The following is a 12,884-nucleotide window of genomic DNA, read 5'->3' as shown; positions in this document are numbered from 1 at the left end:
TCAAGAGTGCTCTGGGAACAGGGTGGGATCAGTCCTGGAATTTGTTCAGTAAATTTAAGAAAAGAAAAGGCTTAAGTTTTGTACTTGCTTGTGAATAAAACTGAGTTCACTGGCTGCAGAATGGTTTGAAGGAGGGGGGTGTGTAGGAGCTGTCTTGGGGGGTGGATTTTTAACGCTGGTTCTGCTGCATTAAAGTATTTATGGACAATTTATGGTCCAATTCTGGACCTGCCAGAGCAGGTCTAGGCAGAGCTTTCAGCACGTTTGTGGCAGGGGAACAGGCTCCTGCCCTCTGGAATGCTTTCCCCTAAACCCAGCGGTGCTTTGTGTTAAGAGGAATCTCCTCGCTGTGTCACCATAAACGAAAGCTTAAAAAAGCCCCTCCAACACCCCAAAACGCCTCCCTTGTGGGGCGGGGTTGCGGGTGGCCCCGGTGGGTGGCACTTCTAACCCGGGCAGTGACACAAATCCCCTTCCTACAGAGCGATGCCCCGGAAGCGCTCCCGGTTCCCGCAGCACCTCCGGGTCGGGTCCGGCGGCTCCGGGATGGGCATGGGAACGGCGGCGGGGCTGCTGCTGCTGTGCTGCGGGGTGCTGGGTGAGACACCCCAAAATCCCCCCGCCAGGGATCGCTCCCTTCCCTGAGAGCCCCAAAATCCCCCCGGCAGGGATCGCTCCCTTCCCTGAGAGCCCCAAAATCCCCTCTGACATGGATCGCTCCCTTGCTGACAGCCCCAAAATCCCCCCGCCAGGGATCGCTCCCTTCCCTGAGAGCCCCAAAATCCCCCCGGCAGGGATCGCTCCCTTCGCTGACAGCCCCAGAATCCCCCTGACATGGATCGCTCCCTTCGCTGACAGCCCCAAAATCCCCCCGGCAGGGATCGCTCCATTCCCTGATAGCCCCAAAATCCCCCCGGCAGGGATCGCTTCCTTCCCTGAGAGCCCCAAAATCCCCCCGGCAGGGATCGCTCCCTTCCCTGAGAGCCCCAGAATCCCCCTGACATGGATCGCTCCCTTGCTGACAGCCCCAAAATCCCCCCGGCAGGGATCGCTCCCTCCCCAAAACGGACCTTTGAGCTGTACTCACTGAGCCCTCCCGGCACACTCGGACATCCTTTCGGCAGCTGCCCGTCGCTGTTTACCAGTGAAATTTGTGCTGAATTTGTCCCTGTGCAGCGCTGGCAGACGATGGCAGCATGGTGCAGCTGCCCGGAGGCTCCTTCCGGATGGGATCCGGCTCCCTGCAGAGCAGCGGCGAGGAGGGACCCGCCAGGGAGGTGACACTGAAGCCGTTCGCTCTGGACAAACACCCGGTGACAAACAGGGACTTCAGGTGAGCCTGTGGGGCAGGGCAGGGACAGGGACAGGGGCAGCGGCAGGTGTGGGCCGGGTGTTCTGTGCTGGTTCCAAGCCAATCCTTGGGTGCTCTTTGGAAAAAAATGTGTCTGTCAGTAGGAGATCACCCCCACAGCTGCAAGCTGAACCATCTTGGCGGTGTAGCTTGCAAACATACTTTTATTTCCTCTTTTCTTTATCCTCCCTCTTTCTTTCCCCTTTTTCCTTCTCTTTTTCATGTCCTCTTCCTCTTTCTCCTTTTTTTCTCCTCCTCTCTTCTTCCTCTCTTTTTCCTCTCCTCCCCCTTTCTTCTCCCTATTCTTTCCCTCTCTTCTTCCACTTTTCTTCCTCCCTTCTTCTCCTCTTCCACTAACAGCAGCCACAGGTTTTATTGGCTTTTAAGGGATTTTTTTCTCTCTGCAATTATGGAAACCTGTGTGAAGGCTGAGTTTATCTGCACAAATAACATAAAATCTGTGCAAAGATACACACTGGACTGTTTTATGTGTTAAATCTAAATCAATCCATCTGGAGCTGGGGGGTCTGTAAGTTTTGTGCCTTTTGCTTTGCTCTGAACTCGTTGCATGAGCAGATTTTTGAGGCAGAGCTTGAAGAACTCTTACCCAGAGCGTGTTGTATTTATACCAGGGAGTTTGTTAGAGAAAAGAAATACAAAACAGAAGCAGAATCATTTGGCTGGAGCTTTGTCTTTGAGGATTTCGTATCTGAAGAGCTGAAAAAAAAGGTCACCCAAAAACTGGAGGTAAATCTGAATCCTGTGATGAGTTTGGTGTTGCTTTTCCACTGAGGAGCAGCTGCCTCCTTGCAGAGCCTGGCTGTTCTCTGAGGTTTTTCTTTAGTCTGGGGTTGTTTTCCTTTTGAACCTCAGCAGGATTGAGTTGGGGTTGATTCATGTGCTCCTCTGTTTCCTTGCTCTATGAGCTGTCAGTCTGGACTCCAGGGAGCTGGGAGGAAGTAAAATGTTTTTCAAAGTACATTCAATAACCCAACTTTAAAATAGAAAAACTGAACAGCATGAGCCTCTTGATCTATTTTCATTTTTAAAAGCAGATGCCTCTGCTCTGTGGGAAAGCAGCATCCAAATGTGTGTGATCACCCAGCTCAAACTGCAGCATTTCCCAGACTAACACACCCTGCTGTGGGATGGTGTCACTGGTCCAGGTGTCACCAGCTCACCTTCAAACTGGTGTCCTTTCTTTCCCCAGTCAGCCCCGTGGTGGCTGCCCATTGAGAAGGCATTTTGGAGACAGGTGAGTAAAATCCTGGTGTAATAATATCCTGTTGTAGTAAAATCCTGGTGTGGTGACTCTTCCCCATAGGTGAGAGTTTGTGTGTAGTGTGTGCTGAACCTTATTGACCAAAAACAAGGTGAAAAAAACCATTTTCTATCCTTTCATTTCTTCTACCCCTTATTCCCTTTGTAATAAAAATTGTATAAAATGAATTCCAATCTGCTTAAATCCCTGGCAGCCCTCAGGCCCTGGCTCCAGCATCAAGGACAGGCTGGATTACCCAGTGCTGCACGTGAGCTGGAACGATGCTCAGGCCTTCTGTGCCTGGAAAGGGAAGCGGCTCCCGTCGGAGGAGGAGTGGGAATTTGCTGCCAGGGGAGGACTGGAACGTATGTAGCACAAGCTCTGAGCTTTACCCAAACCAAGGCATGGAGTGGTGTTAGTTCCACCAGATCCAAACCTCCCTCCAGGGATGTTTTCAGGTGTTAATCTGGGGCAGCTCTGAACCACTTCTTTTGGGCTGAGAGTGTAGTAATATTAATAATTAATAAAATAAAAGAATAAAACCTCAGTATCCCAAGCTGAGCAGAAAAGGACAATCCTAAAAGACTGGAGTGACCTAGAACTAACAAGTGTCTTTTCCTCCCTGGCAGAAAGGATGTATCCTTGGGGAAACAAGTTCCAGCCAAACCGTACAAACCTGTGGCAGGTAAGATCCTAAAAATCATCTATAAATCATCCCATGCACACTGGGCTCTCCTCAGGGTGGGGTTTCCCTCAGCCACTGAGTGAGGGTGGCTGGGAAACACTGTGGGTACTGAAACTGAGCTCCTGGGGGGTTGTAAAATACCCTCAGAGGGAGCAGGCTCAGCCCATCTTCCCTGGGAAACCAGGATTTTCCTGCTTCTAACAATTTGAAGAGGGAACTTGGGACAGCTTCAAGTTGATCTCTCTTGACCAGCATGAATTGAAACCAGAGAGTTACTTGCCTGCTTGAAGTGTGGCCCAGGGCTGTGAGGAGCAGGATTTGGGGTGGTTCTTTGCTGGGAGTGATCTCTGTTCCCCCAGGGTGCCTTCCCTCGGGGGGACACGGCTGAGGACGGCTACCACGGCGTCTCCCCGGTGACAGCCTTCCCTGCCCAGAACAGCTACGGTACAGAGCACCCTCAGCCTGCCTGGGATGGCACCTGCTTCCTAAATTCCTGTTAATGATCAAATCCTGCAGCAGGGAAGGGTTCCAGATGGGTGGGATCTGGAGTAGAGTAAGTGAGCCCAGGAAAAGCATCCATGGTTGGTGCTGGAGTTGGCTGAGGTGCACCAAACCATCTCCTTTTAAACTGGGTTATTTTACAGCTCAGTGGGATGTAACATGAAATTCCAAGGGTGTTGTGTGGCTGCCATGTTCTTGTACACATGGGAAGTAAGGACACACTTGAAGTTTGAAATACAGTGAGGAATTTCTTCAGCCTCACCATTGATCCACACTCTTGAACAATGTTTTGAATGTTGTTCCCCCTCCCATATACCAAATTTACAGCTCTTGCACAACTGCACTCCTAATTCTGGCACAAAACCATCTCAGGGCTCTATGACCTGCTGGGAAACACCTGGGAATGGACAGCATCAGAATTCCTGACTCCAGGAAGGGCACCCAGGGCTCAGAACATGCAGGTGCTGAGAGGAGCCTCGTGGATTGACACTGCAGATGGCTCTGCAAACCACAGAGCACGTGTCACCACCAGGTAGGTCTGGCCAAAGCCCAGCTGCTGCTGCACAAGGGTTTTCTCTGGGTTGGTCTTATTTTAAAAGATGTTTGTTCCTACACATTTTTTTTTTTTTTTGAGAAGCAGGTGGCAGAGCACACAAATATGGCTAAAACACCCCTGCTATAAATCCACTCCTAAATACTTCTGAAATCATGTGTTTTCCAGCACGTATTAATAATTAAATGTTTTTCTCTGAGTAATTCAGGGGAAGTGGAAAATGTTTCCAGGCTGTTCTATCAGGTCACACTTGGGGTTGTAAGCAGCACCTTAGTGTTGTGAGTGTTGTAACATATTAGGGATATGTGTAACTAGAAGATACTCTAATTTTGGGTCTCTTTCTCCCTGTGAGGATGGGGAACACAGCAGACTCTGCCTCTGACAACCTCAGCTTCCGCTGCGCTGCCGACATCCCGCCCGTGGCAGCCTGGAGCAGCCAGAGCAAACCCGAGCTCTGAGCTCACCAGGAACACCTCAGACATTTTCTCCTGTGGAGATCAACAGTAACCCCCAGCTGCCACTTCCATTAAACCCCAGTTGTTTTTCAAATTAAAAATTATTTCAACCTTTTCAGTGCTGGCGTGTCTGGGTGGGAGCAGTGATTGGGATGGCAGGAAGGGGGGTTTGTCTTTAGGGTCATTTAGGTGTGGGGGATCCTGCAGCTCTCCTGTCCATGTAGAGCAGAGGGGTGCATGTGTGGGAATGGGCCAGAGCTGCTGTGACCTGCAGCCGTCAGCAAGGGGACACCCACAGCCCCCTGTGACCATCAGCGTGGGGCTGTCAGGGGAAAAGTGATGGGGGCACATCCCTGGAAGTGAGAGTCATGATCAGTCCCCACTCCCTTGGGAAGTCCCAGCTTTGGAGCAGTGCTGAGCCTTCCCAGAAGTAAAAACAAGGCACCTTCATTGGCATTTGAGCAGTGAGAAGATGATGTGTGTGACAGATGGCACAAACCAGTGCCCCACCTCTCCCAGCACAAATTCTCTGTGCACAAGCTCTGTACCAAATCTGAGGGGACCAGGAGCCTTGGCCAAAAGGGTGGGCAAGAACACTGCTTAGGGATCCCTCATCCACCTTTAACTGTGCCAAAACAGGCACTGGGATCCCTCATCCACCTTTAACTGTGCCAAAACAGGCACTGGCATTCCTCATCCACCTTTAACTGTGCCAAAACATGCACTGGGATCTCTCATCCACCTTTGACTGTGCCAAAACAGGCACTGGCATTCCTCATCCACCTTTAACTGTCCCAAACAGGCACTGCAGGTCTCTGAAGGCTGAGCCTTCCCCATGGGGAGCTGCAGCTGGTTCTGGCTCTGTTAAAAGGATGTTTCTCCAAACCCATTCCTCCAGTGCTACACACCCCAGGAGCAAATTGTTTCCTGGGCTGGTATTTGCACCAGTCCTGAGCCCAATGAAAGAAAATATAAACACCCCCAGAAATCACCATTTTGTTTTCCAAGATTTTACTCGCCTACTGTGAGCCAAAGCAGGGGCTGGGGCAGTGATCAGAAGAGCCCCTCCTCAGCTGCCAGGGTGAGCAGGATGGCCTTGCAGGTGTTCTCAAAGAGGGCAGCTCTGTTCTGGGCCTCGCCCTTCTTCACCCAGTGGCGGTAGGTGCGGAAGGCACAGGCGTCGATCAGCTTGCGGACGGGCTTGAGGGCGTAGGGGTCCCTGACCACCAGCTCCCTGGTCACTGACTTCACCAGCCTGTACTGGTAATAGATCCTCACCGAGGCCAGCACGGTCAGGCAGATCACCTGGGGCACAGGAACAGCCTGGCATGTAGGGGAATGCTCCCACAACAGCCTGGCATGTAGGGGAATGCTCCCACAACAGCCTGGCACTCAGGGGAATGCTCCCACAACAGCCTGGCATGTAGGGGAATGCTCCCACAACAGCCTGGCATGCAGGGGAATGCTCCCACAGCCTGGCATGCAGGGGAATGCTCCCACAACAGCCTGGCACTCAGGGGAATGCTCCCACAACAGCCTGGCACTCAGGGGAATGCTCCCACAACAGCCTGGCACTCAGGGGAATGCTCCCACAACAGCCTGGCATGTAGGGGAATGCTCCCACAACAGCCTGGCATGTAGGGGAATGCTCCCACAACAGCCTGGCATGCAGGGGAATGCTCCCACAACAGCCTGGCATGTAGGGGAATGCTGCCACAACAGCCTGGCATGTAGGGGAATTCTCCCACAGCCTGGAATGCAGGGGAATGCTCCCACAACAGCCTGGAATGCAGGGGAATGCTCCCACAACAGCCTGGAATGCAGGGGAATCCCCACAATGGGGTGGTCCCAGTGCATCCCCCCATATGGGGGAGTCAGGAGGGAGCTCAGTGCTTGGCATAGTTTAGTTCCTGTGGGGGTGGCAAAGGAGAGGATTTCATGCCAGGGAATCACAGAATCACAGCATGGTTTGAGTTAAAAGGGAACTTGAAGCCCATTTTTCTCCACCCCCTGCCATGGGCAGGGACATCTTCCCCTCTCCAAGTCCTGTCCAGCCTGGGCTTGGACATCTCCAGGGATGGGGCAGCCACAGCTTCTCTGGGCAACCAGTGCCAGGGCCTCCCCACCCTCGCAGCCAAGAATTCCTTCCCACTATCCCATCTAACCCTGCCCTCTAGCAGTGGGAAGCTGCTCCCCCTTGCCCTGTCACTCCATCCTTTGCCCAAGTCCCTCTACAGCTCTCTTGGAGCCTCTTTAGGCAACGGAAGGGGCTCTAAGGTCTCCCTGGAGCCTTCTCTTCTCCAGGTTGAACTCTCCAGTTCTTTCAATATTTTTTTTTTTCTTTTGGAGGACAGGGGCAGTTTCTCCCTTCTCCCTTAATTCCCTCCAGTGAGGGAGTGCCTGCTCTGCACCCAGGCTGCCGCACCCTCCCAAAACCCAACCCCCAGCTGCAAAACCCATCCCAGCGCTGCCTGCTGCAGCTCCCAGCCTCACGCCCACCTTGAACTTGCGGAAGGGGCTGAAGTGCCGGACCTCCTCCACGTCGTACTGCTGGAAGAAGGGGTGTGCCAGCGCCTCCCCCGCCGTGTACCGCTGCCGCGGGTCCACCACCAGGAACCGCGAGATCTGCACGGGCCACCCGCTCACTCTGGGCTGTCCCAGGGCTCCGCAACACCCCCTCCACTCCGAGCTCTCCCAGCCCAAGCACCCACCAGGTCCTTGACGGTGTCGGAGCGGTCGTCCCACTCCGGGGAGCCGAACTGGTAATCGCCGTTCATGATCATGCGCAGCATCAGCATCTGCTTGCGGTGCCAGAAGGGCGGCGAGCCGGCCAGCAGGGTGTACATGATCACCCCGGTGCTCCACCTGCGGGCAGCCCACACGGAGCCTCCAGCAGCTCTGGGCCACCCCCGGGCCACCCAGCTGGCTCTGCACCCCGAGGTGGCCCAACCTGCCTTTGCCCCCCTGGAAAACCAGCAGGGACTGCCCTGTGTGTGCCTGGGGAATGGGGCTGAGCTTGCTTTGGGCTGAGCTGCTCCCTGGATGCCTCGAAATGGAGTATTTGACCCTTGCAGGGTTTTAGGGAAGGGAGTGGGGCTTGGTGATGCCAGGCTGTGCAGTGCCAGGTGTCCTGGCACAAACTGGAAAGGGGTTGAAATGCTCTGGTGTGTGTCACAACTCTGACCACTGCAGCCTGAAGCCACCAGAGGTGGTGGCAAAGTCCCTGCAGAGCTCTGCTGGGCTGCCCTGGGCTGGCTGTTCTCTCTGGGGCTGCACAAGGTGAATTTTAAACCCCCACGGTCTTGGAGCTCAGCCTGTGTTGACTTCCATGAAGAGAAAGTGTTGCTTTCCCTCCCACAATGGGGCAATGGGGAGATGGGCATGTCCCCAGGCTGCTTCTCCCCCTGCTCTGTGCCAAAGCCCCCTGGTGACCCAGACAGCTCCTCACAGCCACCAATATTGGCCTTTGGTGCATCATTTCATTCTTTCCAAACACTCACACAGGTCCCCATGGGCACAATTCTGGCCTCAAACCACGTGTGTGTGTTTAGGGAACAGCTTCTCACTCACATATCCACCTCCTTCCCATAGCCTTGGTGCTCATCATCCATGGAGCACTGCAGGATCTCAGGGGCCAGGTAGCCAGGAGTGCCACAGATCTCTGTGGGGACAGGGACACAGGGCAGAGCATCAACCCAGGTGCCATTCCCACCTGCACCCAAGCAGCCCATGGTGGGATCTTTGCAGGGATGGTGCTCACAGGGAGGAATTCCAACCTGTGTGCATCTCATTGGTAATTTTTTCATGAATTATTGTGGCTAAAAAGTGAGCTAAGAAAATTACACTGATGCTTGTGGGAGGGGATGCCTGTTGTTGGATATGTGGCTCTTTGCATGTAGGAGTTGGGGGAAATAATGCTGGGCAGTAAGTGGATGAGGTAATGGGGATCAATTAGAGGAAAAAAGAAGTGGAACTGATTAGGATGGTTTTCCTAAAGAGCAGCAACTTTTTCATGGCAAGGAGATGGTATGGAGGCTGTGTGCAGGCAGAACTTGTGTGTGAGGACAGCAAAGGCAGCAATGTGCACCCCCAGGTGAGACTGGTGACAAGGGGAGACTGGGGCTGGAAAAACTCACCAGCCCAGCATCCCCCACCTCGCCAGCCCCCTACCTTTAAGCTTCTCATTCTCATTCAGCTGGCAGGAGAAGCCAAAATCTGTCAGCTTGATGTTCATGTCATCATCCAGCAGGATGTTCTCTGGCTTCAGGTCCCGGTGGACGATGTTAATGGAGTGCAGGTACTGGATCACCTCCAGCAGCGCTCGCATGATCTTCCTGGGGATGGGGACAGCTCATTCCTCATCCCAAATATCCACTGGCACCACCATCCCAGGGATGGGGACAGGGACAGTGCACAGGGAGCTCTGCTGGCTGCAAACCCACGCTCTGTTCTTGCACCCCTCTGCACCTGGCCTTACCTGGTTTCTTTCTCGCTCAAGGTGACTTTCTCAGTGAGGTAGTCAAAGAGCTCCCCTCTCTTCATCCTGCACGAGGGAGGGGAAACAGAGTCAGGCAGAGGCTGAGCTGCAACAGCAAACCAGCCCTGAGTCCCTGGTGAGGATCAATCAGCCCAAAATAACTTCCATAAAAAGGGATAAAAATGCCTTCATATATTTCAGTAAAATATCCGGCAGAAGGAGAAGGAGCTGTGCCTAGAGAGGGCAGGGTTTGGATAGAAACACAATAAGATCACTGAGTCCAACCATCAAAGATGGAGCAGGAATGAGGCTCTCCAAGTACTATCCCACTCCTCTGACATCCACTGCACTGTCCTGGCATTGGGAATTGTGGCTTTGCAGACACCCTGGTCCCACTGAGCATATAAATAACCCTCAGGGATGCATGACAGCTCCCACCAAAGGTTACAGGGAAACCCGAGCAGCACAGAGCCGCTGACAGAGGGGAAACAGTGCTGGCAGCAGGGCTGCAATGAGCTTGCATTAATTGGGGCTTGTTTCTACCTTAAAGGCTGCTTGTCCCTCCACTTTGCCATTTTTGGGCCATAGAAAGCTGGAACAAATCTGCAGAGAGGGAGTGAGCCCAGGGTGCTGAGCCAGCTGGTACTTACAGGTCAAACACCAAGAAGAAGAAGGTGCTGGATTCATAGCTGTCCTTCAGCTGGACTGCAAGAAAGCACAGGGGCTGTGAGCACAGTGTTCCTGTCCATCAATGGACTAAAAATCTGATTAACCTGCTAATTGAGTTAATGAGGGGCCGATCTTCACAGTTGTTGTGGTTGGGAGACAACATGGGGGGCACTGCTGAGGTGAGTATGTGGAGGGAGAACAAACAACGCTCTGAGCATCATCCAGGGATTTCACCCCAAAAACCCTTCCTGGGAACAACACCCTGAGGAACAACCAGGGCAGAAATTGCCCTTGCTGGCTGCTCCAGGGCTGACTTACTGACGTTGGGGTGGCCCGAGACCTTGCGGAGGATGTCGATCTCCTTGGTGGTGGCTTCCCGCAGCTCCTGCACCTCCTTGGGGGAGATGTTCCCCGCCGTGATGTCGATGATCTTCACGGCGTATTCCTGCCTCGTGGTTTTGTGGATGCACCTCCTGACCACGCTGCTCACCCCCCTGCCAGGGACAACAGGGACAAAAGGGGGGTTCCATCCCTGCCTGCCCAGCCACCGGCACCTGGGCTGGCTGGGATTTTCATGCACCAGCGGGTCTCGCTCTGTCACCCTGTCTCGGTGGGACAGAAGGTTTTGAGCTGATGGAAAGTGCTGTTCCATGCTATTTTTAGCCCCATGCTGCTGTGGGCCCTGTTTGTATCAGATTCCCAGGGAACACTGTTCCTATCTGGTGCTGGAGGACGTGAAACCAAAACAAGCCGCTTGCCAAAAATAAAGCTTTACCTGCCCAAAATCTCCTTCGGCTCATATTTTTCATAAAACTCTTTGGATGAGTTCCAGTCTGGTAGATCTTCCTCCTTGGTCATCTCTGGTTCCTGTCAGGCAGCACTCTAAGCTTTTCTGAGGGCAGAAAGGGCTGCAAGATAAAAAGAGCAAGGTTGGGCACTCACTGCCCCCAGAGCTGGGATCACCAATCCCTTATGGAAGAAAAAACATTGAGGGGGAAGGAAGAGAAGGAAAATCCTGGACCAACTAAAGGGGGTATTTTGCTGCTTGGAAAAGCCAAGCTTTGCCCTTGGGATGCTGTGGAGATCCCACTGGGAACAGAAATTCCACTGCATTCCCTCACAGCCTGGCTGTCCCCAAGGGCAGAATCAGCCTGGCTAGGGCCAAGGCTTTGGGAAATGCTGCAGCACCCCAAAATCTCATCCCTTCCCTATGCCCTGCTCACAGCAGCAGCCTCCAGAACACCACCCCACACCACCACCACCACCCCAAGTGGAAGATGGAATCTGCCCCTACTGTTTTTCTCTTTCTTTTCCTTATTATTTTTAAGATTACAAAGCTGTCTTTGGCTGAGAATAAGGAGGGAAAATAGCATTTAAAGGGAACAGAAAGGGACTGAGGAGGAAAACGAGGGTCAGTGAAGCAGCGAGAGGGGCTGGGTGTGACAGAGCTGCAGGTGGAGACAGGGGGACTGAGGACAGTGGGAGCTGAGCCAGCGTGAGGACAGCTGAAAGGGCTCCCTCAGGCACTCCTGTGCAGCTGCCAGCAGCCTGCACAACTCCTGAAAAGCTCTGTCCCATTTCTTTTTTCCTATTTCAGGCTTGGAGGGGTTCTTACACAGCTTGTTTCTGTGCCCATACACGGAGTCCAAGCAGTTAGGATGGAAAGCAGCTCTTACAAGCCTAGGCAGCAAAACTGTCCCTTTGGGATGACAGTTTGTTGCTGGGGAGGGGACCAAGGTGGGCAGGAGATCCCCAGTTTTGTGAGCTTTCCTCTCAATAACTCTGCCAGGCACTGGCAGCTCTAAGTACATTTAAATCTCATTAGCAACGTGTATCTGTCCTGACCTGGTTTTAAGGACCAAAGCAGTGTTTTGGGTGTGTGGCTGCTGCTGCCAGGGACATCTAACACGGGCTAGAGCATTTCTAAACAGCCATGAGTTCAACTTACAAAATATTAACTGTTGGAAATACTGTCAGTAATGCCAAACCAAGCTGAAATCACAAAGGAGAGGCAGGACCAGGAAGTAGGGAAAATAAAATATCTCTGAGGTGCGTGTGGGGGGAAAACCAAAAACTGATTATTTGTGAAAATCCAGGTCCTGGGGGTTGATGTTGTAGGGAAGGGCTGGAGTTTGGGGAGCATCCACGGACACTGCCGGGAGGGAAGGACCCGGGATTTTGTTTTAAACACCCAGGAATTATATAAGCAGCCAGTGCAGGGCTCTAATGGGACACCCTGAGTTCATTAGCAGAGTGCAGGGGGGGTCGTGAGGGGATTTTCTGCCCGGAGAAACACTGAGGGTGAGGCGCTGGGCATCGCCCCCCGCCCGCAGCTGCCAAACGGGGGAGGTCTCTGAGGAGGATAAAGATATCCAAATATCCATTAGGATAAACCGCAAAGCTCAAGGAAGAAAAAACAAACAAACAAGCTTTTAGGCCAGCAGGGGAATGCGGCCCCTCTCCCTCAGCCCCGAGCCGCAGACAAAGAACGCTGAGCACGGGAGTTTTCCGCGGCAGGACCCCCTCACACACCCTCCCCTCAGCGCCGCCGGCTCCTCACCTCGCTGAGGGCAGCGCCGGGCCGGGCCCGGGCCTGGCGCCGGGAGGATCCGCCGGGAACCGCCGGGAGGAGCCGGGAACCACCGGGAGCCGCCGCCGGGAGCCGAGCGCTCAGGGCCGGCCGCCGCCGCCCGGCCCCGGAGAAAGCGCAGCGCGAGTTGGCAGCGGCGGGAGCCGGGCGGGCATGGCCGGGCAAGGGGCAAGGGGGGGCCGGGGCCGCCCCGGAGCTGCGGCACTTCCCCGGTTTAACCCTTCCGCCGCCGAGCCCCGGCGCGGCCCCGGCTCCTCCTCCCGGGGGTGTTGCTGGGAGGCCGCCGGGAGCTGGGGCTGGCCCCGGGGCAGCGGGGAAGGTGGGAGGGAGCTTTAAGAGCGG

At 54.0% G+C, this 12,884-nt stretch overlaps 2 protein-coding genes across 2 annotated transcripts; one reads left to right on the top strand and one right to left on the bottom strand.

Annotated features, from left to right (window-relative positions):
- The first annotated feature begins 495 nt into the window (after nt 1-495).
- SUMF2 (sulfatase modifying factor 2) lies at nt 496-4,924 on the top strand. The gene is made up of 9 exons (XM_056506718.1): nt 496-598; nt 1,177-1,333; nt 1,984-2,098; nt 2,562-2,606; nt 2,827-2,977; nt 3,242-3,297; nt 3,657-3,741; nt 4,171-4,330; nt 4,704-4,924. The coding sequence occupies exons 1-9, from the start codon at nt 547-549 to the stop codon at nt 4,807-4,809; spliced, it is 927 nt and encodes a 308-aa protein (XP_056362693.1). The 5' UTR covers nt 496-546; the 3' UTR covers nt 4,810-4,924.
- Nucleotides 4,925-5,796: 872 nt separating this feature from the next.
- On the bottom strand, nt 5,797-12,846 carry PHKG1 (phosphorylase kinase catalytic subunit gamma 1). The gene is made up of 10 exons (XM_056506716.1): nt 12,513-12,846; nt 10,728-10,860; nt 10,271-10,446; nt 9,934-9,988; nt 9,284-9,349; nt 8,977-9,140; nt 8,377-8,467; nt 7,518-7,671; nt 7,306-7,431; nt 5,797-6,111 (listed from the first exon to the last, which is right to left on the bottom strand). Exons 2-10 carry the CDS (start codon nt 10,808-10,810, stop codon nt 5,860-5,862), a joined length of 1,167 nt encoding a protein of 388 aa, XP_056362691.1. The 5' UTR covers nt 10,811-10,860; nt 12,513-12,846; the 3' UTR covers nt 5,797-5,859.
- Nucleotides 12,847-12,884: the final 38 nt, after the last annotated feature.

The sequence above is a fragment of the Oenanthe melanoleuca genome, chromosome 19 (assembly GCF_029582105.1).
Source record: "Oenanthe melanoleuca isolate GR-GAL-2019-014 chromosome 19, OMel1.0, whole genome shotgun sequence".
NCBI lineage: Eukaryota > Metazoa > Chordata > Aves > Passeriformes > Muscicapidae > Oenanthe > Oenanthe melanoleuca.
The sequence above is the reverse complement of the archived record's forward strand: the minus strand, read 5'-3'. Positions and strand labels throughout refer to the sequence as shown.